The 24,343-nt window shown below is 39.2% G+C and overlaps 3 protein-coding genes across 8 annotated transcripts in view; all 3 read right to left on the bottom strand.

Moving 5' to 3' along the window:
• Positions 1-430: 430 nt before the first annotated feature.
• On the bottom strand, positions 431-4,791 carry ppifb (peptidylprolyl isomerase Fb). The gene is made up of 6 exons (XM_047378009.1): positions 4,506-4,791; positions 4,362-4,392; positions 4,006-4,094; positions 3,833-3,929; positions 1,666-1,741; positions 431-913 (listed from the first exon to the last, which is right to left on the bottom strand). The coding sequence occupies exons 1-6, from the start codon at positions 4,656-4,658 to the stop codon at positions 772-774; spliced, it is 588 nt and encodes a 195-aa protein (XP_047233965.1). The 5' UTR covers positions 4,659-4,791; the 3' UTR covers positions 431-771.
• A 582-nt stretch (positions 4,792-5,373) lies between these two features.
• Positions 5,374-7,270, bottom strand: LOC124875696. Its single transcript, XM_047378008.1, has 2 exons — positions 7,021-7,270; positions 5,374-6,558 (listed from the first exon to the last, which is right to left on the bottom strand). Exons 1-2 carry the CDS (start codon positions 7,103-7,105, stop codon positions 5,543-5,545), a joined length of 1,101 nt encoding a protein of 366 aa, XP_047233964.1. The 5' UTR covers positions 7,106-7,270; the 3' UTR covers positions 5,374-5,542.
• A 1,285-nt stretch (positions 7,271-8,555) lies between these two features.
• The window catches only part of LOC124874967 (zinc finger MIZ domain-containing protein 1-like), a 149,605-nt gene continuing 133,817 nt past the window's right edge, over positions 8,556-24,343 (bottom strand). For 3 of the 6 annotated variants that reach the window (XM_047376685.1, XM_047376686.1, XM_047376687.1), the window contains 18 exons: positions 24,059-24,194; positions 23,751-23,865; positions 23,456-23,673; positions 21,538-21,739; positions 20,569-20,844; positions 20,302-20,484; positions 20,146-20,223; positions 19,887-20,055; positions 19,648-19,789; positions 19,016-19,226; positions 18,789-18,894; positions 18,534-18,694; positions 18,374-18,441; positions 16,270-16,338; positions 15,939-16,183; positions 15,694-15,857; positions 13,940-14,206; positions 8,556-12,539 (listed from right to left, as the gene is read on the bottom strand). In XM_047376685.1, coding sequence (XP_047232641.1) covers positions 12,432-12,539; positions 13,940-14,206; positions 15,694-15,857; positions 15,939-16,183; positions 16,270-16,338; positions 18,374-18,441; positions 18,534-18,694; positions 18,789-18,894; positions 19,016-19,226; positions 19,648-19,789; positions 19,887-20,055; positions 20,146-20,223; positions 20,302-20,484; positions 20,569-20,844; positions 21,538-21,739; positions 23,456-23,673; positions 23,751-23,865; positions 24,059-24,194 — 2,918 coding nt within the window. In that variant the 3' untranslated portion in view covers positions 8,556-12,431. Of the gene's footprint in view, positions 12,540-13,939; positions 14,207-15,693; positions 16,184-16,269; positions 16,339-18,373; positions 18,442-18,533; positions 18,695-18,788; positions 18,895-19,015; positions 19,227-19,647; positions 19,790-19,886; positions 20,056-20,145; positions 20,224-20,301; positions 20,485-20,568; positions 20,845-21,537; positions 21,740-23,455; positions 23,674-23,750; positions 23,866-24,058; positions 24,195-24,343 lie in introns of all 6 variants that reach the window. The other 3 variants (XM_047376682.1, XM_047376683.1, XM_047376684.1) reach the window with 1 other exon arrangement.

Raw genomic sequence — 24,343 nt, 5'->3', positions numbered from 1 at the left:
TAATAAATTCGGCCAGATTCCTAGAAAGAAGAGCTGCTCCATCCAAAGTGGGATGGATGCCGTCTCTCCGGATCAGACCAGGTTTTCCCCAAAATGTTCGCCAGTTATCAACATAACCCCCATCGTTTTCTGTACACCACCTAGACAGCCATTGGTTGAATGACAGCATGTGGCTAAACAAATACACGACACTGATGCCCATTTCTCTTACCCGGTGTTCAAAATGGGAGAGACAAAACAACATGCTATTCTAAGTTTTTAGGTATGAGATTATGCTGCTTTAATGAAAGACTTTAATGCATTCCAGAAATCTTTACCATTGGTGCCTATGCATACAATGGCTGCAGTGCATCAATCACTGTGAATCTACAATGTGTGATAATTTAACGAAACGTTTTCCAGAAAACAGCTTGCAAAATAATTTCAAAACTTTGAATTAATTGCCTTTATTGTTTTGGAAGGAATCCAATAATGCATTGCTACAAAAATTTCAACAAATATTCCCACTTTCACAAAAAATAAAAAAATCTAATAACTTTTTTTTTTTTTAGAAATGCATAGAACCTCTGATTTACAACTCTCAATAAGTTCACATTTTGAGGGCATCACAGGTACCAGAGTAAAAGCTAACAGCAGTCAAGTGCCACCATATTAAAATGCGAGATCCAGTGATCCATTTCGACCAAAGAGAGGTCGCTGTTTGCACCATCAATGAAGAAAAGGACTCTTCTGTTGAGACTGAGGAGATGCAACTCTGAGAGAACCCGTTGTTCACATGGGCTCGACCTCTCCGCAGTCTGAGATTTTGATCTTCTTGGAGGTGTGTCCAGACCGGGAACCATAGGACTCCACTTTCTTGATCACATCCATCCCCTCCGTCACACTGCCAAAAACAACATGCTTGCCATCGAGCCTGAGTGAAGAAGAGCTGTTTTAGCACCGCTGCCTCAGACAGTGAGATGATTGACGATGACTTGTCTCTTCACGAGTAATGAATCGGTTTCTGCAGCAATTTCACTTTTTCAAGCCCTGATTCACACAAGCCTGCTTCTATGTTCAAATTTCTTTTTCCTCTTGAATGACAACAAAACTTTGCAAACTTTATACCAGGCTTTAAAAAGATGTTAGCATGTTAACAGGTTAAAAGATTAACCTTCCACTGCTTTAAAAGTAAACAACCAGGAATGTAGTTTCTATCATCTGCTTTTCATTCAGAGTTTTAGAAAATTATTTCTTTTTTAAATAAACATGTTGGAGGTAAATTTTAGGGAAGAATTTGGTTCAGTGAAGTATAAACACTGCTTGATTAGGTTTGAATCCGAAGTGGTGAGTCGAAAGTGTTAGCAGGACTTCTTATGCATCTGTCACCACAGATTGGGTTTTATTCTTGTACAGCCAGCAAAATAAAGAAATCTGTATTCAACAGATAAAAGCAGGGTGAAGCCCTATCAAATAATATATTTTATGGAACGTTAATGATACCTGCACATTTGCATTTTAAACCTTGCTCCTTTCTAAAAGTGGCAATGTATTTCATTATTCTTTAAATCTTATATCATCACAGGCCCATCAGTATCAGACATTACCCAAAATTAAAACTGCTCAAATTGACCACAATAAAATCATTAAGTTTCAGCTTTTTCAGTGAAGTTTTCCTGTACCTACCACTCTGTTTTTGTGGTGCAAATGAAGAACTGGGATCCATTGGAGTTGGGTCCAGCATTGGCCATAGACAAGATACCTAAAAACACAGAAAATATAACAGAAATTATGTCATCATTAATTGGAAAACAGATAAGAAGTATTTTCCTTTCGGTGCAGGGAGTTTTGACTCTCATATCCATACAAAAGACTATAATCTAAGTGCTACTAGAAGAATCTCGTTCTAACTTGCCAATGATCAAAAGCTTTATGAACAACAGCAGAGAACTGCCACCTGGTGGAGAAAAATAAACATGACCAAAACTTAAAGGTGCATCTCGATTAATTAAAATATCCCCAGAAAGTTATTTTATTTTAGTAACTCAATTCAAAAAGTTCAACTTAAAAAATATACAGATACATTACACACATGGTGAAATATTTCATGTGATTATTTTTGTTATTTTTTTAAAGGACTTAAAGGACTGAATTGACAGGCGTCCAGCAGATAGTTACTGACACCCTCCACAAATAATTTAAGCTGCAAAATGTCAGTGAGAAGAAGTTGTATGTTCACAGAATGCTATATTCAAGCATTTTATCGGAAAGTTAAGTGGAAGGAAAAGGTTCTGTAGAAAGAAAGGTTTATATGGGAATGAGTTTTTTTTTATTGAATTGCTGAAATAAATTGACCTTTTGAGGAAAATTACAATGCAAATTATATTAATTGCTACCCATTAAATTTGTATTTGTCAATATTTAGCCCAGGACAAAAGCAAATAATCCATTTGTTTACAATCAGATTTTAATTAAAGAAAGGGTGAATAGCCCACATTCTCCATCATTGTAATTTATACCTGTATAAATTACAGAGCTCAGTCTGAAAATTATCCCATATTAAAGTTTCTTGTGAAAATTATCCCATATTAAAGTTTCTTGAGTTTAATATTGAGAGTGTATGCATTATTCAGCAGATTTTAGTCAACTGTGCATCATCTTTGATCTCTTTAAACTATGGTCTGTTTGTGGAACCAAAACAATAATTTTCCTGGGATATATTCAACAATCCTTCAGGGACATTAGAGTACATTTTTCTGTAATTCCACACTTTTCCAGACTCAAATTTCCTAATATTCTGGTCCATTTTGTGTAATTCTAAACAGTTCCTACCAGTTGTCCAAAACATTGCAAACATTGCAAGTAAACTAAAAATGTTGACCACTTCTCTAGAGTCTTCTTTTGAGTTTGAAGTCAAACAACACCAGGGCACACCTTTGTGATTATCCGTTTCACCACCCAGGTAAAGTCTGGACATGAAACACCCACTGGTGTATGTACACACCTGTGGTTTTCAAGAAATATACAGCCAAACTATTCAACTCGAGACATGACCTACTAGAAAAACTGGTTTCAGTACACTTCTGACGAACCTACATCTGAAATAGTGTGATAATGAAACAGCAATGACTGTTCAGAAATTTGTGTTTTTCCTTCCTGTTTGACCAATAGCACTATCCATATAATTCACATACTTCAGAATGGAAATGCTGTATATTTACTATCGCGCCCAATTATGCCTTATGCCACAACTTCGCATCATACCTAATTTAATTTGTATTGTAAGGGCTACAATTTTATTAACAATCTTAGTTTAAAATTAGCTTGACAGCAAAAACACAAAATGTGTATTAGATGATTGTAAAAAGATTCTAGCAGCAAAAAGTCTATATTTCAGAATCAAATAAAATACATTTTTACAAATAACCTTATTATAATATTAGCGGTCTTGTCAGATGATTTTACCAACAGTAAGAAAACTTTTAGCCGCTCTGTTTCAAATAAAAGCAGGTAGATCATATAGTGCTTTTTTATTTTAAATTTGTGTATAAATATGGCAAACTCAAGACTATCGTGCCAGGGGGAAATTTTAGGATTTAATTAGAAGAGAATAAAGTCGGGAAATATTATTCTATTTTTCCATACTTATCCAGACCCGAAAACATTACAATATTTTTCAAGTGTTTAAGAACCCTGAGAAATGCATGTTTTCCTTGCGAATACTACACAACCAGAAATCTCCATTGAAATCAATTCATGCATGGTTGTAAATCCTAAAATATTAGTAAAAAAACATAAGACTGGTTGATATCTAGTAATTGGAAAAATGTTTACAAAGAAAAGGAATTATTACCGGGTCCAGTGTGCTGCAGCTTGAAGTTCTCATCAGGAAATCTCAAACCATAAATGGACTTCCCACCTGTTCCATTGTGGTTTGTGAAGTCCCCACCCTGAAAACACGCAAAAATAAAAAATCTAAACTAAAAACGGCATACAGCAGGGAGATAAAGAGGGGATAAGCCCTACCTGGCACATAAACTGAGGAATCACTCTGTGGAAGGTGGAGCCCTTGTAACCAAAGCCATGTTCTCCTGTACACAGGGCTCTGAAGTTTTCTGCAGGAAACGATACATGCCAGTTACTCGTTTTTTCTAACATTCATAAAACCATCAACCAATGATGATCTGTGCTGAGTCTGCATTAAATCCTTAGGATTCCTGCTGAACTCAAAACAGTTCAAACCTGCCTGTCGATGTTATCACTGAACTCTGCATGAATTTAGTAACGAACATGTGTCCAATCTCAGATTTACATGCCTTAATCCCCCTATACTGACTTCTGACGTTCAATTTATTGTGATATAAAGGTTAAGCAACACATACCTGCAGTTTTTGGCACAACATCTGCGTTGAGCTTCAAAATTAAAAGCAAATTTTAAGTTGGAGAAATATCATTCAACAGAATAAACACACTTTCACAATGAAAGAAGAAGAAGAAAAAAAACTGTACAGCTGCTTTCGTCTCACCTCAAATGTCACTCTGCCCAGCAGCTCGTTGTCTGCAGCAATGTCAAAGTAAACCCTGGGGTTTTTATTAGCAGCAGCGGGGCCGCTGCTGTACAGGCGGGAGGCGGTGAACGCCAGAGAGCAAAACCTTATCCTGTTGGACAAAATCAACATTGCAAAACAATTATTGTCACTTTGCACACCCTATTCCACTCAAATCAACTCAACAAACAAGCTAAAGTCACACTGCCGCGAAGAGGAAGCGTGGAACGGTCCTCACGCAACATGACGTAAAACGACCTAGTTAGTTGTAGGGGTCTCGCGAGACTCCGCGAGATAAAAATAAAAATACAGCAGACATTCGTCTTCGTGGTAATTGACAGGTGCATTTATTCCACCTGATTGGGGTGCCGAGAAAAAATAGCAAAGAAAATTTCTATTATATTTAAAAAAATGCCAATGATCCAATTATCTGCCAGATATCGACCAAGGTTAAACTGCAGTGTAAATTTTCCCAGGGAACCTTGTACATAGATAGAAATATATTATACATCTATAACATTTTAATAATTGCTTGAGCCAAGTATCAGTAAAGATAGCTTTATGTGTAGATTCTATTTTTAAATAAAAGCATAATTATGAATTGACCACGTTTTGCTTATATGGAGAATGGTGGAGTAGCTTCCATGGATGGATAGATAAATAAAAGAATGGTTAGATAAATAAGTGGATGGTTGGATAGATGGGTTGATGGATAATCAAGTTAAATGCCTTATAGATAAACGATGGATGGATCCATCCATCAGTGAACAACATTTAGAAAATAGCCCAGCAGGGATAAAGCAGGTATAATACACAGTTTTCTACTGTGAACTGTTTTATGAGGAACTGTTTTTTCAAAGAAAACATTTATTCACATTTAGTAAAATAATACACATTTACAGAATACAGACATTTACAGAGTGAAATCAGATAAAATAAGGGCACCTTCTCACAAAAACATGTTTTAAATTTAAAGGCGGCCTTTGTAACAGATTAGAGAAGCAAACATTTTAATTTTACTGATCCGTTTCCTCCCTATCAGGATTCAGAGGACCCTGATAATTAGCCATCAAACAACCGCAGAACCAGATCTGATTTACGGTTCCTGCTAGGGTGTGAGGAATCGTTGAGTCCAGAAGCTGGTACTCCTTAATCCTTCTAATTACACACTGAACAAGAGCATGGAGTCTGGCAACACCCCGGGCTTTCTGTCGGGTCCAGCTGCTTCCCTCCCCAGAGTTCAAAGGGTACGTGACGAGTTTCGCCCCAACATTTTCCAATAGATTCCCAATGTAAAAGTTTTTGTCAGCTATAACCTCATCACCTGGCTCGAGTAAGTCCAGAATTCCAGATAGCCTCGTCAGCTCATCATTGGACATAGAATCAGGAAATAATTGTGACACAAAGGTGATCAAACCACAGGGAGCTATTCCAACCAAAGCCTTAAATGTGGTGCAGCTTCGCTCACGTGACAAAGTTTCAGAAGACATTTTCAATTCTCCGAATTCACATCTGAGCTCAGTGCAGGCAATAATAACCCTTGTGCAGAGGCAGTGCTGCCGGATTACTCGAGGCATCATCTGTTGGACCTGCGCTTGTGTCATCCAGATTCGTATTGACCCCAGCACAAAATACAAGTAGTTGGACCACGTGATGATGATCTGCCTCACTCTCAAGTTACTGACTCCAAACATTCCAGCCAGAACTTGCTCTTTTAGGCCAACGGAAAGATGCAGGCAGAACATAAAAAACTCATCGATGAGTGGAAGCTCATGTTGGGGCGTTAAATCAAGGTCTACCGCTTCTGAAAGAACTCCAGTTCTGTTTGCTTTGGACCAGAACACAGTCATTGATGCAGACGGTTCCACAGAAGCCCAAAAAACATAGAAGATCTCTTTGGATGGAAACCTAGTGAAATATCTAAAGTCTTCATCAGACACACACCATCTCTCAAAAAGAGGTCCAGTAAGAGGGAGGCTTGATACTTTCTGTTTCATTTGTTGTATTTTCTCCAATGTGCCGTCCAATTCATCTAAACACACAAAAACACATATGGTCATATTCAGTGTTTAAACAAAAGGTAACTGAACATATGCTGAGTTCAATTTGCCTTGGAAGAATGACATCAAAGTAAAAAAAAAAAAAACTGTTATTTGCTAAAAGTTCTCAGGGAACAGGGTAAATAGTTTTTGCAGACTATTTTCACGAATATATATTGTACAGCATTGTGTGTGACGGGTTTAATGAGATACAAACCATCGGTTCAAGTAAATGGTTTATTTCTGCAACGTTCACGTTTTAAAGGTCTGGCAGCCATGTTGGATTTTAGGTCGGTGCTGCTAATATACGTCCACTTTATACGAATTGTTTAAGTGGTGAACAATGAATTCGTGTTAACGTGGCTAAACTGAATTTAGAGTTAGTTCTTGTTATTGGTGAACTGGCACAACACTTGTCATATGATGTGTAATTTATTTCTACATGGAAGACTGACCAGTCGGAGGACTGCGGCAGTAATAGTTGTGCTCCCTTAAAATGATAGCAACACAGCCGCTGTCCACATCGGCTACTCCTTCCATTGACGCACTCTTATTGTCCAACTAGACTCGGCTTCTCCGCAGTTAGTCCCAACAAACCCAGAAGAGACGGCAGTCTGCAGTCTCACTTATATCCGCGCAGAAACACGTACAAAACATAACTGCGATCAGAAGACTACAGAAAGTAGCTTCTTCTTCTGTTGATATGTATTTATTGGATAGCAAAGAGCGTAAGGTTCATTACCGCCATCTACTGGACTGAAGAGTCGGACAGTAAATGAAAAAACTAAAGGGCTAGACTGATTCCACAGGCCATATTTAACTAAAAATACTCATACATAATCTTCTTTCTTAACCTGTTTTAGTATTTCTGTTCTTTCTAATCTGTACCTGATATACACCAGTATTACATGTTTAACTGTTTCTGGTTGTTTGCAATAAGAACATGGTCCCGTTTGATGAAGAAGCTGCTGCAACTTACGCCCCTTGAATTTGAGTTAACTTTCTTCTGTTTTTATGTTATTTCAAGGGCTGTTGACAAACAGCTTTTCGGGGCATTACCACTCCTTTCTAGATTGGAGTGTGGATCTGAATAGTTTTTGAACCCTAAATTATTTTGAAATGTAACACAAATTGACAGTCTATCACAGGGCAACACAGAGCCACACAGCACAACTTTATACCTAAGGGCAGTTTAGAGTAAACAAGTCATGTTTTTGGACTGCGGGAGGAAGTCAGAGTACCTGGTAGAACCCACGCATGTAAAGTAAAAATATGCAGTAACTCCAAGCAGAAAGGCCAAAGGGCAGGATTTGAAAGAATTTGTGTAATGCATTTTCATCGTTTTAAGCATGCTGCTTTATCATGTTTTACCAAATTTGCCCTTTTCTCTTGTGCCCTGCTGATTTTTGCCATTTTTATTTTATTTTAAACTCACGTTATGAAATCTGACCCTAATGGAAGACTGGTATAAAGAAACCCATAAAAAAAAAAAAAATGAGTTTGCAACAAGCTAGGGGAAATAAACATGGTCAAAGATGCCCCGGTCAGCTGAGAACAAACTTAAACATTTTGAACTTTCTGCAAAAGCTATGTGTCCTACAGCATGTTTTCTTGAGTGGCTAAGAGAAATTGTCCTATATGCCCTTAGATTACTATTCCTATTCTTGCATTCTGGTTGGATTTTTCTAAATGTCTCAGTGATAAATTATGCTAACACCATAAGATATGATTTAAAACAATCACCTTTTATGGCAATAGTATAATTTACACATTTTTAACAGGGTTACCAAACAAATATGAAGGGTGATGTAACTGATCATTATTTTTTAAATTCCTTGTTGCAAATGTGTATAAAAATGCATTTTTTAAATTTTACTTTAAAGCACTACTTTATCCAAACCTGACATAAAATTCTAATAATTTCATAATTTCCATTTGTGCTTGAATGAACTGCCCTTTGGGATGGAAGCAAAGACAATACACACTGGCGTGCAGGAATCATCTGAATACATATTTATTAGATAAATATTAGGCTGTCACATCATCTAACTACATACAGTTCTGCAAGACTAAAAATCACAATTAGTTTCTTTATTTTCTGACCAGTTTGGAGTATGAAATGATTGTACATACAATGTACAAACATAGAGACGATGGCCACATTGCATGAATCACCTTAGACTGATTTTCCAGATCTTCATGATATAAATTTGTTTTTTTACAAATTATGGATTTTAGTCACTATCTTCAGGACCCATTCCTTCTACCACCATCCTTCTACACTACCGACTGGCTTTTCCGTTTGTGTTTTGTGTAACCTTATTTTGTTTTTAGCTTTAGCACCTCAGAGTATGCCCGTGAGACTAGAACACTTAAACTAAATAGTACATTTAGAACATGACTGTCTCGGTTCCCCCAAACAAAAGAGGTTGAAAGTATATTACAAAGCAGTGGGGGCAAAATGCTGAGATTACCCACCGACATAAACTAACATGTTTTATTTTCATAGTCAGCCACTTCCAGTAGAGGTGTTGCAAGCTTTTTTATTATTATTATTCAGAAGAAACAATGCACATTCCCAAAGGAAAATTAATACATTTCTGTTCACTCTTCTCTATATTAATTTACATATATACAGACGCCCTTGGGACATTTAACAAGCCTTGCCGTCTACATCCTTTCCAGGCCAGACTGATGAATGTGCCCCTTTCCTCTCTGGCTTAGGTATTTATTTTTTAATATTTTTATATATTCTTTTTTTTTTTTTTTTTTTCTTTTTCTTAACAACATCTCCCCAAAAGAAATGGCAATTTATGTGATTGTGCAACTAAACACTTGGGGTGCTGCCTTCAATACCGAACTAACTCACTTGAAATAAAGAAGAAACTATGAGATGATGACGAATTTTTATAGGTTTGGTCGATATGTTTAAAAAATTTAACAACTGTCCTTGTCTCCTTGTTTGTTAGACCTCAAACATGTCAGTGCTCTCTGAGCCGAAACAGTTTAGTTCAAATCAATCTGAAAGAAATTGGATTTCTAGCCTTACAGATTCATAATAAAACCAGCACAAAATAATTTACCAAATAGAAATCAAACCACAAACAAAAGGGGGATACAAATGTATATGGTATCATGCTTTTCTTTTAAAAAGCCACATTTTCTATAACAAAATATAAACATGTCAGGAATTTCTTTAAAATATGGTTGTGATATATCTTTAAAATACCACCGTGTATTGACATTTAGCAACATGATATTCACATAGATCAATAATTACACTGAATGCCAGCTGACACCACATCTCTTTTTAAAAAAAAATCAATATCGCTGAACAAATGTTAACCTAAATTCATGATCAGGAAGCAGAGATCGATTTGGATCAATGCTTACAAAGAAAGCATTGCTTTAAAGTGAGTTTGATATCTGAGAACTTTGGAAAAAAATGGAACAGAATAACTTTGAGCTAATGGAGATAAGGCGAGCACAAAGGTGGAAAACGAGTACGACATGCATCAGGGCATAGCTTATGAGGCGTTTAAAACTGCTGAAAAGTCGGTGATCTGAAGGGGAGCGCGTGCGGTTAGGTCGGACAACGACAAACATTATCGCGATGATACAAAAATATTCACAATGATATTTACAGTACAATAGTATTTCTTAAAAATAATACATTTGCATACTGAACACCAAGTCTTATCAAAGGACATGAAATCAAAAAACAACAAAAAAAGGTTTACACCAATACTGCTTTGAAAATCACAGCAGTGATGGAAGAAACCATTGCTTGTCTCCTTCACCATCACCTCCTGTGTACAAACACGCACGCATACAATCGCAGTCTCACAAACACACAGATGCATCTCAGTACAGAATAGAGTATCATCAAAAAATTTAGTATTTCAGCAATTCTACTGAAAAAGTAAAACTCATATATTAAACAGCATTTTTCCACCACATTTTTCCACCCACAAAACCTTCCATTAATATAATTCAAATGAAAAACTTCTAATAAAACACAGACTAAAAATTGTTTAGCCACACACAAACCAGTCATAATTAATAAATTAGTCTAAAATAAAAAGCTCCGAGTGATACTATCAGAAAAGCCATTTCGTAGATGTGAAAGCTGGTTCTTATAAGACAGCCAAGCTAAAATGATATTTGAAAAGAGTTGGATGTCCCATCATTACTTCTGACGGGAAAGTGACATTTGTAGCCCATGTCCTGGATTTGTCTGTGTTGTGGCTCGTGCCTTGCAAATCTCTCACAAACTCAAATGGGGTTTGCTTCACAGTCCTTTCAAGGCTGTAGTTATTGCAGTTTTTCCTTCCACTAAGGTTTCCATTACTATCCTTGAGAACAGAACTTTATGGACAGGCATCTTCTTTAGCTAAAACCTTTTGTGACTTACCCTTCTTGTGAAAAGTGTCAATGACTGTCTGCTCTCAACTGTGAGTATGCCACCTTTTTAAATTAGTTTTACGTAGTGTTCCAGTTGTCTGAGAAATGTAATTTGGGATTTTCGTTAGCTGTAAGAAATAATCAAAAGCACCAAAAAATAAATGCTTGAGGTACCTCGTATATAATGAATCTAGATAAAATACAAGTTTTACTTTTTGAATTGAATTACTGAAATATATTAACTTTCTGATGATATTTTAGTTTACCGAAACGCACCCGTGTACTCACAGTCTTACACAGGACCGAGCAAATACAAACATTTCCATTTCCATCCCTATAGCTTTGGTGAGCATTTTCTCAAAAGAACAATGGACAGCTTAATTATGCAGCAACATAGAAGGACGATAAAAGAAATAAAAGAATAACCAGCTGATACCTTCAATGTAAGTGTTAAATAAAATCAAAATAATTCTGAGAAAGAGAAAACCACTATTTGACAAAGGGCTTGGCATACATGCGCTTTAAAGACTTCCTCCTCAATAGCACATCTTTTAAGGAGAGATGAAATCTGCAAAAATGCAGAAAATAAGGCTCATGCAGAGCAGATGGAAGCAAATAACATGGCAGGAACTTCAATCATATTTTTTATCTATTGTTGTAAAAAAAAAAAATCACTCATTTGTAAAGGAGGACTTTACAATGTGTAGAAGACCAGGTATCATGTACATACTTTCTGTTATTGTAGGCTACAAATGCTCCCTGCTTCAAAAGTCAGACTTCAGAGACTGAAATAAATACACAGCACAATTGTAGACAAAATGGAAGCCAATCTGTTCCAAAAACTCTTTTTAAAACGTTGGCAGCAAATTTCTAGAAAACCAATCCATTTCCTTTTTGTAAAGAAGATTTTTTGTTGTTGTTTGTTTTGCAGTGCTAAAATTTCTTGTGCTTTTAGGTGACGGACAAAACAGTGCGACTAACCGGACCAGTCAGGGAATGGAGCAGTGACACGAGGAAGTTGTGGCCTCTCAGACTACAAAACATAACACACATTGGCCAGAGAGCACAGTTTTTCTTCAGTTATTTTTCTGCTTTATACAATGAGTTCATTTTTGTAGCTTCAAAAGAAAACAAAAAGTATTTTAAAAATGCTACAACATGTTAATAGTGAGCACACGTACATGTGTGTGGTGTAAAAATAAAATTGACTATAGCTGCACAGTCAAGGTTATCATCACAGGAGGTGGGAGGGCGTGGCAACTCCGCCACATCCTGCCGTGTCTTTTGAGTATCTTTGAGATTATTTGCAGTCAATCTGCGCTGGCGAATGGAAATTGTACAAGAGGAAGAAGAGAAAGGGAGTGCATCATTGTGTTGATCAAGTACTGAGTAACTGTGGCAGTTCTCAGGGAAGCTTCAGGCGATCGGTAAAAGTTTATGTGTGTGGGTGTCTGAAAGCCTCTTAGTTGTTTTCAAAGAGCGACAGAAGGTCATCGTTGCTACTGCTGGGGAGGTCTGGAGGATCCAGGTACGACAACAGTTCGTCTGGGTTAGCAAGTTCAGGGAGAAGCTGGAAAACAGAAAGAGGCATTGCAAGAATTAGCTTACGAAACTCCTCATATTCAAGTACAGAGCCTTGCAAAATTTTAAGTAGTTATGTGATAGACAAACACAAAATACTGCATAATTGTAAAGTGCCATGTGTAGTGGAATTTTCTTATCAAAGTGTGAGAGAAGTTGACTCACAACAAGAGAAAATCCGGACTTTGTCTTTAAAGTTTTATTCAAAGGCATTTCAGCGTTTGAAGACCCTGTCACTGAGGTTAGTCAGTGAAGCAGAGCCTCGATCAACATTTACACACAGTATTTATACCAGAACATGACAGTGTTATCTCAACTTCAAAGAGTCTGTGTTTTATGACCCTAGACCCTCCTGCTCTTCCTGAGGCATCACCCTAAAGCATGGGTTTTAACCATTAAACTACTGATAATGGCTTTACAGCTTCCTCCTCTAACACAGATGTTCTGAGGAGTGAGGTAACCTAAAGGTCATACACTTTGGAACACTTAATAAAAGAATTTCCATTACACATAAAAATGATAATTTGCAACCTTTCTTTTATTAAAATCTTAAAAGTGTGCCATGCATTGGCATTTTGCCCCCCTGACTTTCACTGGACCATTTTAACACATGACTATGCTCTGATCTAAACGGTTCCGATGCAGCTCTGGTTGGATGTTTAGGGTCATTGTCCTGCTGGAAGGCGAACCTCTGGTCCAGTCTCAAGCCTGTAACAAGTGTTACCTTGTACATTTCTCTCCACCTTCTTTCACAGTGGAGATGGTGTGTTCAAAAGGATCGGCTGTGTTAGTTTTAGGCCAAAAAGTTCGATTTTGACTTAATCTGAGCAGAGCACGATCTTCCACATGTTTGCTTTGTCCAAAACATGCAAACGACATATTATGGAGGTCTTCTCACCACTACTGATGCACAACTAATGGTTGTCCTGTTAACAGATTCTTCTATCTGAGCTGTAAATCTCTACTCCTCAGAGTTATTATGGGTCTCTTGACTGCTTCTCTGATTAAAGCTTTCCTTGTGTGTCTTGGTAGGTCTGCAGTAGTTCTATTCTCTTCATATTTTCAAATGATGGATTGAACAGAGCTCTGTGAGACGTTCAAAGCTTTGGATATTGTTTCATAACCTAACCCTGCTTTAAAGATCCTTACAACTTTATCCAGGACCTGTCTGCTGTGTTCCTTGGTGTTTATGTTGCTGTTAGCTTACTAATGTTCTCAAACAAACCTCAGAGACCTTGATACATCAGCTGGGTCTATACTGAGATTACAGTTGTTGGACAGTCACATAACATTCCAATAAAATTAATTAAAATTTGTGGTTATAATTCAGCAACATGTATAAAGGTTCAGAGGGTGTGCGCTGTATCTCCAGCTATTCCGGGGACTCACATCTAATGAAGGCTCGGGCATATCCGACCCCGCTTGGCTGTCCAAACTGCTGGAGGGATTGAAGGCAAGGTCAGAATGGGGATGGTTGTTGGGGGTGGGCTGTTGCTGCTGTGCTTGCTGCTGCTGAGGTGGGGGGGCTTGCCGTGAGGGCAGAGGGGGCCCACTGTGGTGTAGCTGCTGCCCCGATTGGCTCCCGGGGTGCGGAGATGGATGTAAGCTCTGCTGCAGTGGGCCGTGCGTCTGGTCAGGCCCGGCAGAATGAGGTATCTGTACAGTAAAGATATTCAGAGAGGGACATAAGAGGTATAATATTCAAGCTGCTTGTTAGTTATTTTGCAGTACTATTAGCTTGGTTTAAATTAACTATGGTCAGCAGACATCAGAGCTGTATGCATGTTAACTTGTTCACACACTCCCCATATCGTGTCTTCTACAAAGGGGACTAATTAGGGGGTAAGGGAATAGTGGGGAGTTGGATATCTTTCTTCTGTGGCAAATATGTATGATATCTGAACAACGAAAACTACATTTTGATTCAACATTCAACCATGATACACTCTTAGTCAATGTTTTGATTTAACAGAATACAATCCAATGCAAACCAACAAAAAAGATAAAGCAAAGTAGATTGTAGTATAATTCCAGAATAATGATCCTCAGTGTAATATGAAAAATCTGCCATTCAACTGATCATTGTCTTATCAGCCTCTTAGTAACTCAGCACTGAGAAAAATACATTTTCTAAATTATGAAGAATAAAAATGTGTTAACTTTACAAAGGGGGATCCTTTGTAGCTGTTTATTTTGAAATTGTAAAATTAATGATATTCACAGGCTGCAAAAACCTCTCCCACTGGTAAAGTCTATGAACGTAAAATACCTTAGATGAATTGAGAATTAAAAACAAAACTAAAAATGTGAAATATTGGGAGTACACCCAGTGGCAAATCAGAATAGTACACATAAAACTGAAACTGGGCAGCAATTAATTAAACCCACATGCCAAATAATAATGTGTTTTAATTGACAGATAGATGGATGATTGGACATACAAACAACAAATAGAAAACACAATCAGTGAGTTCATTATGTTTTTTGTCCTTGCCTTGTGTTCAATGCCATCTTGTACAGAAAGTCACATCAAAAACTGTCACTAGTTTTAATAAAACATTACCTACCAATTATTTTAATAACGGTAAAGTCCAAAATTAATCTTAAACATTGCAGATCTGCATAAAAAAAAATAGTTTAATTTAACCAAGACGTTTCCTTCTCTAAACTGTAAAATGAGTATCAATAAAAAAAAAAAAAAAAAGTATTTATGTTTACATTTTAATAAAACAACGTTATGTTGAATATTATTTATATCATTCTTAATAACAAATAGAAAACTCGTTAAAGGCATTACAGCAATCAAGCCCTACACTTAATTGCTGACTAGCTTTGTGCATGTTTTCACCGGTATTTTGATGATTTATCTTAAGTGATTAGCACTAAGGCTATGAAATTACAAGGCCTCATTGCCATTACCCTAATCTTTAGCTTCCTCTGCAGATTCAAGTAAGGACTCTGAACGGGCCGCTCTAAAATGTTAACAATGCTTCCAGTCAGCAGAAACCTGTCAAATAAATAGATGTGCATCTGGCAGATAATCCAGGGGGGCACTAAATAACATTAAGGTATATTTCTTGACACTTCAATTGAGAACATGTAAAAAACCATCAAACAAGAAGAAGAAAGGTTGGAGGACTCACCGAGTCAGGCATGTTGTGGGACAGGGGTTTGTCGTGTGCCATCAGGCTATTCGGCATGTCGGGTGGGTGAGACAGCTGAGGACCATGCATGAAGTCATTCATTGACGTACTGCCTGGGGCGCTGTGGGGGAAGTCAAAGTTCCCATGTCCTTGGTAATTGTTGCCTGAACAAGGAGTAAAAAATCTCAACACACATGTATGTTTGCAAAGATTTTTGCATACTAGAACTGCAAAGGCTCTACTACCTTGGCTGCCATATTCGCTGCTGTTGCCACCTTGACCAGATGGTATCGACAGGTACGGCGAAGGTCCGGGCCCGAGTTGAGCAATCATATCAATTACGTTGGGCATGATCATTTGACTGGGACTCATTGTCTTAAACCTCTTCGCCAGCGGCCCGTCTGGATCCTCCTTAATGTGGATTTCAGATTTGATTGCCACAGGTCGCCAACTACATGTTGGATCAATTGTGACTTCCTCAAAATCAGAGCTGGTGGGGAACAGTTTGGGTCAAATGTTTAGGATATAAAAAAGAAAATCTAATCTGTAGTGTAAAATTGAATGAAATCTGCATACTTTTGAATGGCATTTAAGATTCCCCACATGTACTGGTCTACTTCCAGTCCTTCCAACAAAGCTGTTTTACTAAGGAGAGATAAGAAACATTAAGAGATCTTCCATCTGCATGCAGGGTGTCAAAATAAGGTGAGATCTTTCCATGTAATCCATGCAACATTTATTTACTGCTCACAGTTAAATCCATAAGAATTACAATAAATATCCTTATGTGTAATCCATGCAATAATTATTAAAATACACAGTTGAAGCAGTAGAGAGTGAAACAAGCATATTCTCATATTCTGGGACTGAAAGATTGGAGAGGCCTGTGTGGAGCCACATATTAACTGTCTTATCCTTTGCAGAAATATAAACAAGTGTATCTAAAGAAATTATGTATGATGATTTTCCATTCTTTCACAAGTATTAAATTAAATTAGTAATCTTTGATTATCAAGTTAAAAGATATATGATTGAAATATGGTTAAGAACTGATAAAGTAAAAAACATTAAGGTTTAAAGTTCTTAATCAGCTATATATGAAAGAGATATAATGTTGATCAGTTGTGATGTATGAATAAAAAGAATAAAGTAATGGTTTTAAAACTGTGTTTTAAAAGTAAATGCAGGAAGCTGAGAATGGAATGTGTAATACTGTGTAAAAATTTAAGACTGAACAGATTAGGGAGAGAACTGTAGGATGACTAAGAGTGACGAGAGCCAGCTGCATGCTGACAGATAATCTTTTGAAGACCAGCGCAAGGAAGGGAGGATGAATCTACAGCCAGCTGCGTGGCTATTACTGGCATCTTCAAGGCCGAAAAACAGCACCAGAAAGTCACGATGACTAAGTATTGAGCAATAACGTACTGGGCAAAAGTATGTTGCGCAATAACTGAGAAGACTAACAAAGGGCTGACCAGTGAGAGCAACGGCACTATAGAAGCAATGCTAAAAAAGGGAACTGCGGTTGTTTCCTCGCAGAAGACCAGCGAACTAGATCGGACGGAGGAAAGACGCTCAGATGGAAAAGGACCAGAGACACAGCCCAGCTGATCGACTGCATTAAAAAGAGGATCAACCCCTGTGCCCTGGAAGGACTGTGCCTCAAGATTAAGAATCTGATTTCATCTACAACCTTTTTATCCAGACAACAGAAGTGAACTTGATCGGTGAACAGCTGATTGCTCTAAGTTTCAGGCTTCTGGAAATCCTGAATCAACTTAATTTATGTTACCGAGGTTTCCTTCAACTCTTCAGCCTCTGGAAACTACTGTCTTCTGAGACATATGACAACAAAGATCCTGTTTAACCATCAAAGCCTGGAGCATCAGTGCCTGCCACTTAAAGGAAGAAAACTGAAGATTAAGTCGTATTTCCTTCAAGATATCACTCGTTATTACCAGAAGAAACATCTCCATCTGGTGCACGAATGAGCAAAGCCTCTCCAAACTTACATGATTCAGCATCAGGGAAAGACAGGTTGAGTTGATTGATTCATTTCTATTATTGAAATTATTATGTGTTGCCGAATTTAAGCTGCTACTGACCCCTGCAAAAGCGTTACTAATTAAAGAAAGCATATCAAATTCTAGTTAAATCGTGGACATTCAATTATTTGAATCACCGTATTTTTGGTTTTTCATTGGTGGTAAAAAGTCTTGTTGCCTGGTTCTAAGAGATTTTAGGAGGTTTTTATAGGTTGCCTTAGCCAAGTCTGTTAAAACATCGTCCTTGGGGCTCGTGCCGAGCTACTAAACTTAACCTAGCCCATATACCAAGAGCCAGTTGTAATATTAGGGAATGAGCAGCGTGAACAAAAGTGACTGTTGAAAGTGTGGATGACTGCGAGAGGCTACTCAGTCGTCCAGACCACCAGTTGAAGAAGGGCAAAACTTTTGTATGAAGGCTGTCAGAGGCTAGGCGAGTCATTTCCCAACACCAGAGTAAACAGAACGTTCAGTAAACCTGCTTAGTAAGACCTTTCAGGTTTAGGGAAGTCCAGACCCGTTGGATGGAGAGCTGGATTGAGCAATCCCCTTAGACATAGGGAAGTAGGATGGAGGGGACAATCAAGTGAAAAACAGTTGCAGCTATTGACCTAAAGTATAAAAAAACTTACTTGCATACAGGACATCGCCATGTGCCCCGTTCACAGTTCAGTTGTAGATATGATTCCAAATCGAAGCACTGGATAAAAGAAAACAATTCTCACTTCTTTTTAGCAGATACTTTAAAATTCTCTGATTGGCTAACATGGTGTTTCACCACGTCCATCTCACCTGAACATGTTTGCAGTCATGCCCCCTTGCTGGAAGTTGTATTCGTCGGAAAGTGATCGGACATTTCAGGGAAACCTTGATGGCCGTTTGCTCAACTCCATCCTCCCCATTCAGCGTGGCGTTCCCTGTGGACACTGCTACGCTGCTAAAGTTCCTCTTGACTTTAAGGAGGGAAGAAGAGGGAAAAATGTGTGAAGCAAAAACTCTAAGCACAATTTTGACATTAAGGTGCAATTTGTGGCAGTGTGGATATACCTTTGGTAATGCAGTGCTCTGCAGGCAGCAGCCTCTTCTTTAGGAGGCCCTGCAGGACAGAGCGGACCGACGGCCTGTGTACCAGCTGCAGCACAAACAGGTGCGACTATAGGAGGAAACATTGTGACATATTTGCATGTGATTTTTATTTATCTAGAGGACATTTTTGTGTCAATATTTATGCATAACCTCTTTCCATTACTTATTCAGCATGTCGGTTTACTCACACAGCAGCACGCAGTCACCGTGATCTGGATCGTGTTCCTTCCTGGCTGGCACACGTGTTTCAAGTGCAATGGTTTGTGCGATGTCTTGTTGTCACCTCGCTCGATTGTGAGCGGGGTGGCGTTTACGCTGACTTGGACCGACGCTGGCCAGTTAGTGTTCATCTGACGGTCTTCGTGGTGGTAACATTTAAACTGCAGCTCTAGGTCCGACCTGCAGAAAATAACCAATAAGAATTCTTGGTTTTATTAACTGGGTTCCTACACCTTTTAATTACAATTTTTCTTTCCCAGACTCAAATTTCTAGACTTTTTCCAACATTTTTAGGTATTTGAGTACAACATATTAACCTTGAACCTATTGGAATAGCAATATGTCCTTGTTATCTGTAGGTCCCACAATAATGAAACGACACAATGCTAAAATTGGCCGAACTTTTAATTTTGAGTGTGGTCTAGGGCCATTTCAAAGCTTTTATGGCATCTGGATCTAAGATCATCTCTATTTTAAAATCAGTTTTTTAAATTCTTTTTCAATTTTGAAATTTTTTTACTACTCAAGACTGCAGGAAGTTTAGTTTGGAGTAACAGCAAAGAGAGAAATCTTCAAGTCTTAAAGTACCATCAAATATTACCTCCACATGAGTGTTTGGTGCACAGAGGGCCGTAAGTGGAAGACATGGTTGCTCACAGCCAAGTTATGTTCCAGCCTGAAGGGCTCTAAGACGACCCCGTCCCGCACAGGAAACGTCAGCCGTAGTTCCTCATTGTGGCTGGCTGAATTCGAGGAGAAAGAGACAAGACAGGACCATCAGAAATGACCATCAGAAAAAGACCTGAGGGCGTCTTGTTTTCAGATTTTTCAGTAACTGACCTGGTGGGGGAGGGAGAGATGTAATATTTGGTTTGATGTCTGGAGGGAAGGGCGGCTTTACATCTTGGTTTGGCGACAGGTATGGTGGGATGTTGCTACCCGGAGTCATTGGAGGGGTGGGGTTGCCCGGCACTGGGGAGTGGGGGTAGTTGGCCACCGGTCTAGGAGGCTGAACAGAAAACAGTTGAATTTAAGTCAAATTTTCATAGGGAGAACAGCATAATAATACATTTAGACAGTAGAATAAAAGCTGGCTTACCCCATTCATGTTACCATGGTTGTACTGGTATCCACTCCCAGAGAAGTTGTTTGTCTGGCCATTGAACGGTGGCTCTTGCTGTAATTAGATGAAGATTAGATAATACCGCCTTTTGTGTTTTGGTCCATTAATCAACCAATTTTCAGCAAAAAGTACCTTATAGTACTGGCCCATGGGACCGCCATGTGGGGGGTATTGGCCTTGCAGCTGCTGTCCTGGCATTCTCTGCCCGGGGTAGCTGGGGGATGGCAGTGGTCTCGAGCCATTGGGGGTGGAGTATTGCCCCTGCTGGTTGGGAAACTGGTTGTTTGGTCCATACTGCTGCCCACCATAATTTGGCTGAGGATGAAACAATTACTGTGAGATTTATCTGCACACAGAATCCAGGATAATATCGCAGAGGGTGTTGAATCAACCACTCACCTCTCCTGGATACGGTCTTTTCATGCCCTGCATACCCACACCCTGAGGTCGGGGTGCAGCGTAGCCGTGCTGGGGCATCCTTTGACCATGGGACCCAAAAGGCACCATGCCTTGGCCTCTGGGTTGGTTCATTCCCATTGGAGGCCCACTCATGTTGGATGCATTCATGCCTGCGCCCATGTTTCCAGGCAAAGATGGAGGGCCACGGGGTCCTGGCTGATTCATGAACTGGCTGTTGTATGCTTGGTTTGGTCCCATCTGGAAAGAGGAACTCATCTGGAAAACAAAATGGGTTCAATCAACCAACTCAGACGGGACAGATGACATGGTAAATGTTTTTTTTTTTTTTTAATTAAACACCACAGACAAAAAGATCTGACAAGCAAGAGAAAAGACACAGTAGTAAAACATAATACTACCTGTACTTTCCCAGAACATATAGGCTACTAGCTTAAAACGTACAAATTACCTCCTAAAGCTTACATGTTACATTCTGGAATATAAAAGGCTACTTTCTATAACTTTTAATAAAACATAGAAGTTACTTTGACTGAATTTACAGGGTACCTCCTGGGACGTACTTACTGGTACACACAAGTTACCTTCTAACACTTCTATGTAACCTTCCTGAATGTACAGACTACTGTGCTGAACTTTCATGAACTGTCATCTTACCTTCTGAATCATACAGAGCATTTTCTGGAACTTTCTATGAAAGTATGAATTTTAGCAAAAACGCCATGTCTGATTTTGTAGTTGTTTGGGTCTTTTTCTTTGTTGTAGAATTATCCCTTAACAATAATTGTTCAACAGTTATCTTAAATCAACTTCCCTCAGCTGCTCTTGTAGGACTATCAGTGATGAAAGAAATGTACCTAAATGGAAAGCTAATTAGGACTAATGAGACAAATAATCCAAATATGAAGTGAAAAGTTTCATTCTTGCTCCCAGTAGCACACTTTGTCTTACCGGTCCGTACTGGTTCATGTCCTTGTTCTGGGTCTCCTGCAGGGCTGCTACAGTTGCTGTAGCTGTGGCAGTTGCGGTGGCAGCAGCTGCGGCGACTGCGGCGGCTGCGGCGGCAGCAGCGGGCTGGGTGAAATCCGATGGAGGACGAGAGTTTGGAGGGATGCCAATCCCACCAGGTCCAGCATTTGGCCCTCCAGGGTAACTTTATAAACAGCAACAAAAAAAGAAGTTACAACAAGATACAGTGCCTTGCGAAAGTTCTCGGCCCCCTTGAATTATCAACCTCTTGCCACATTTCAGGCTTCAAACATAAAGATATAAAATTCTAATTTTTTGTGAAGAATTAACAACAAGTGGGACACAATCATGAAATGGAATGAAATTTATTGGATTTGTTAAACGTTTTTAACAAATAAAAAACTGAAAAGTGGGGCATGCAATATTATTTGGCCCCTTTACTTTCAGTGCAGCAAACTCCCTCCAGACGTTCAGTGAGGATCTCTGAATGATCCAATGTTGTCCCAAATGACTGATGATGATAAATACAATCCACCTGTGTGTCATCAAGTCTCCGTATAAATGCACCTCCTCTGTGATAGTCTCAGGGTTCTGTTCAAAGCGCAGAGAGCATCATAAAGACCAAGGAACACACCAGGCATGTCCGAGATACTGTTGTGGAGATGTTTAAAACCGGATTTGGATACAAAAAGATTTCCCAAGCTTTAAACATCCCACGGAGCACTGTGCAAGCAATCATATTGAAATGGAAGGAGTTTCAGACCATTGCAAATCTACCAAGACCCGGCCGTCCCTCTAAACCTTCATCTCGAACAAGGAGAAGACTGATCAAAGATGCAGCCAAGAGGCCCATGATCACTCTGGATGAACTGCAGAGATCTACAGCTGAGGTGGGAGACTCTGTCCATAGGACAACAATTAGTCATACACTGCACAAATCTGGCCTTTATGGAAGAGTGGCAAGAAGAAAGCCATTTCTCAAAGATATCCATAAAAAGACTTGTTTAAAGTTTGCCACAAGCCACCTGGGAGACACACCAAACATGTGGAAGAAGGTGCTCTGGTCAGATGAAACCAAAATTGAACTGTTTGGCCGCAATGCAAAACGATATGTTTTTTGTAAAATCAACACAGCTCATCACCCTGAACACACCATCCCCACTATCAAACATGGTGGTGGCAGCATCATGGTTTGGGCCTGCTTTGCATCAGCAGGGACAGGGAAGATGGTCAAAATTGATGGGAAGATGGATGGGGCCAAATACAGGACCATTCTGGAAGAAAATCTGTTGGAGTCTGCAAGAGACCTGAGACTGGGACAGAGATTTATCTTCCAACAAGACAATGATCCAAAACATAAAGCCAAATCTACAATGGAATGGTTCACAAAGAAACGTATCCAGGTGTTGGAATGGCCAAGTCAAAGTCCTGTCCTGAATCCAATCGAGAATCTGTGGAAAGAGCTGAAGACTGCTGTTCATGAACGCTCTCCATCCAACCTCACTGAGCTCCAGCTGTTTTGCAAGGAAGAATGGGCAAGAATTTCAGTCTCTCGATGTGCAAAACTGATAGAGAAATACCCCAAGCGACTTGCAGCTGTAATTGCAGCAAAGGGTGGCGCTATTAAGTATTAATGCAAGGGGGCCGAATAATATTGCACGCCCCACTTTTCAGTTTTTTATTTGTTAAAAAAGTTTGACACATCCAATAAATTTCATTCCACTTCACGATTGTGTCCCACTTGTTGTTGATTCTTCACAAAAAAATTAGAATTTTATATCTTTATGTTTGAAGCCTTAAATGTAGCAAGAGGTTGACCAGTTCAAGGGGGCCGAGTACTTTCGCAAGGCACTGTACATTTTATAAATAATACAATGTAAAAAGTCCAGTGTCCACTTACTTGCCACCATAACCTCCTCCTCCAGGATAGTTGGGTCGTCCGTACATACCCTGCTGCATGTAGCCTTGATTAGAGTTGCCTTTGTTTGGAAACTGCTGCTGTGGACCAGGGAACTGAGGTGAGTTCATACCCGGATTGTTTCCAGACATCCCCGAGCTCAAAGGGTTACCCCCAGGGTTCATAGGATTGTTGCTGTTGGCCATGGGATTCCCTAACACCTTTTGGAAAAAGAGATAGACTGAGGTTTAGATACTATGAGATGAAATCCAATTCAAACAGTCCAACAGAATATTACCTGGCTCTGTGACGTGTTGGTCACGCCCCAGACGGTGGTCACCACGGACACCGAACCTGGAGGCTGATTGGTGTTTTGCTGCCAGGGAACTGAGTCGTAGGGAAAAGAGCCATCTCTGCAGATGAACGACACAAACACATCATGTAGCCAAAGTAAAGCATCCTGTTACACAGTAAACACTTATCATGTTGAATGCAAGCTGCTATTAAGAATTCCCCCACTAGCCTGGTCCGTCAACTGACACTACAGAACCACATATAAACCAACATCCCACAATTGGCAAAAACCAAAGCAGTGTTAACACTGACCCGTGCGAGAGACCCGGTTTCATGGAGCTCATTGGGGGCTGCATGGGAACTTTTCCTGGAGGCTCGTTCTGCCTGTTCTTCTGGTGACGGAGGAGGAGGAGGCGTCCCAGTTCCTCACACCAAGAAGACAACAGGGCTGGAAACAGAACAGAGGAAGAGAATATGAGCGCACTGTTCCACACCTTAGGATTTCCCTCTGTGGTAAAATCCGCTTCCACTTAGGTTCTTTACACAAAGACTGAATATGCGGGAGAAGGTGAAAAAAACACAAAAACAAACTTCAAA

Source organism: Girardinichthys multiradiatus, chromosome 10 (genome assembly GCF_021462225.1).
Source record: "Girardinichthys multiradiatus isolate DD_20200921_A chromosome 10, DD_fGirMul_XY1, whole genome shotgun sequence".
Classification (NCBI taxonomy): Eukaryota; Metazoa; Chordata; class Actinopteri; order Cyprinodontiformes; family Goodeidae; genus Girardinichthys; species Girardinichthys multiradiatus.
This window is presented reverse-complemented; position numbering and strand designations above follow the sequence as displayed.

Coding starts and splice junctions, on each gene's coding strand:
- ppifb (XM_047378009.1), bottom strand. CDS start 4,658: ATGTTGATTTTGTCCAACAGGATAAGGTTTTGCTCTCTGGCGTTCACC. Junction 1,742..3,832: donor GCTGCAGCACACTGGACCCG/GTAATAATTCCT, acceptor CTGTGTTTTTAG/GTATCTTGTCTATGGCCAAT. Junction 914..1,665: donor TGCACCACAAAAACAGAGTG/GTAGGTACAGGA, acceptor TTCTTCACTCAG/GCTCGATGGCAAGCATGTTG.
- LOC124875696 (XM_047378008.1), bottom strand. CDS start 7,105: ATGGAAGGAGTAGCCGATGTGGACAGCGGCTGTGTTGCTATCATTTTA. Junction 6,559..7,020: donor CTGCCGCAGTCCTCCGACTG/GTCAGTCTTCCA, acceptor TTGTGTGTTTAG/ATGAATTGGACGGCACATTG.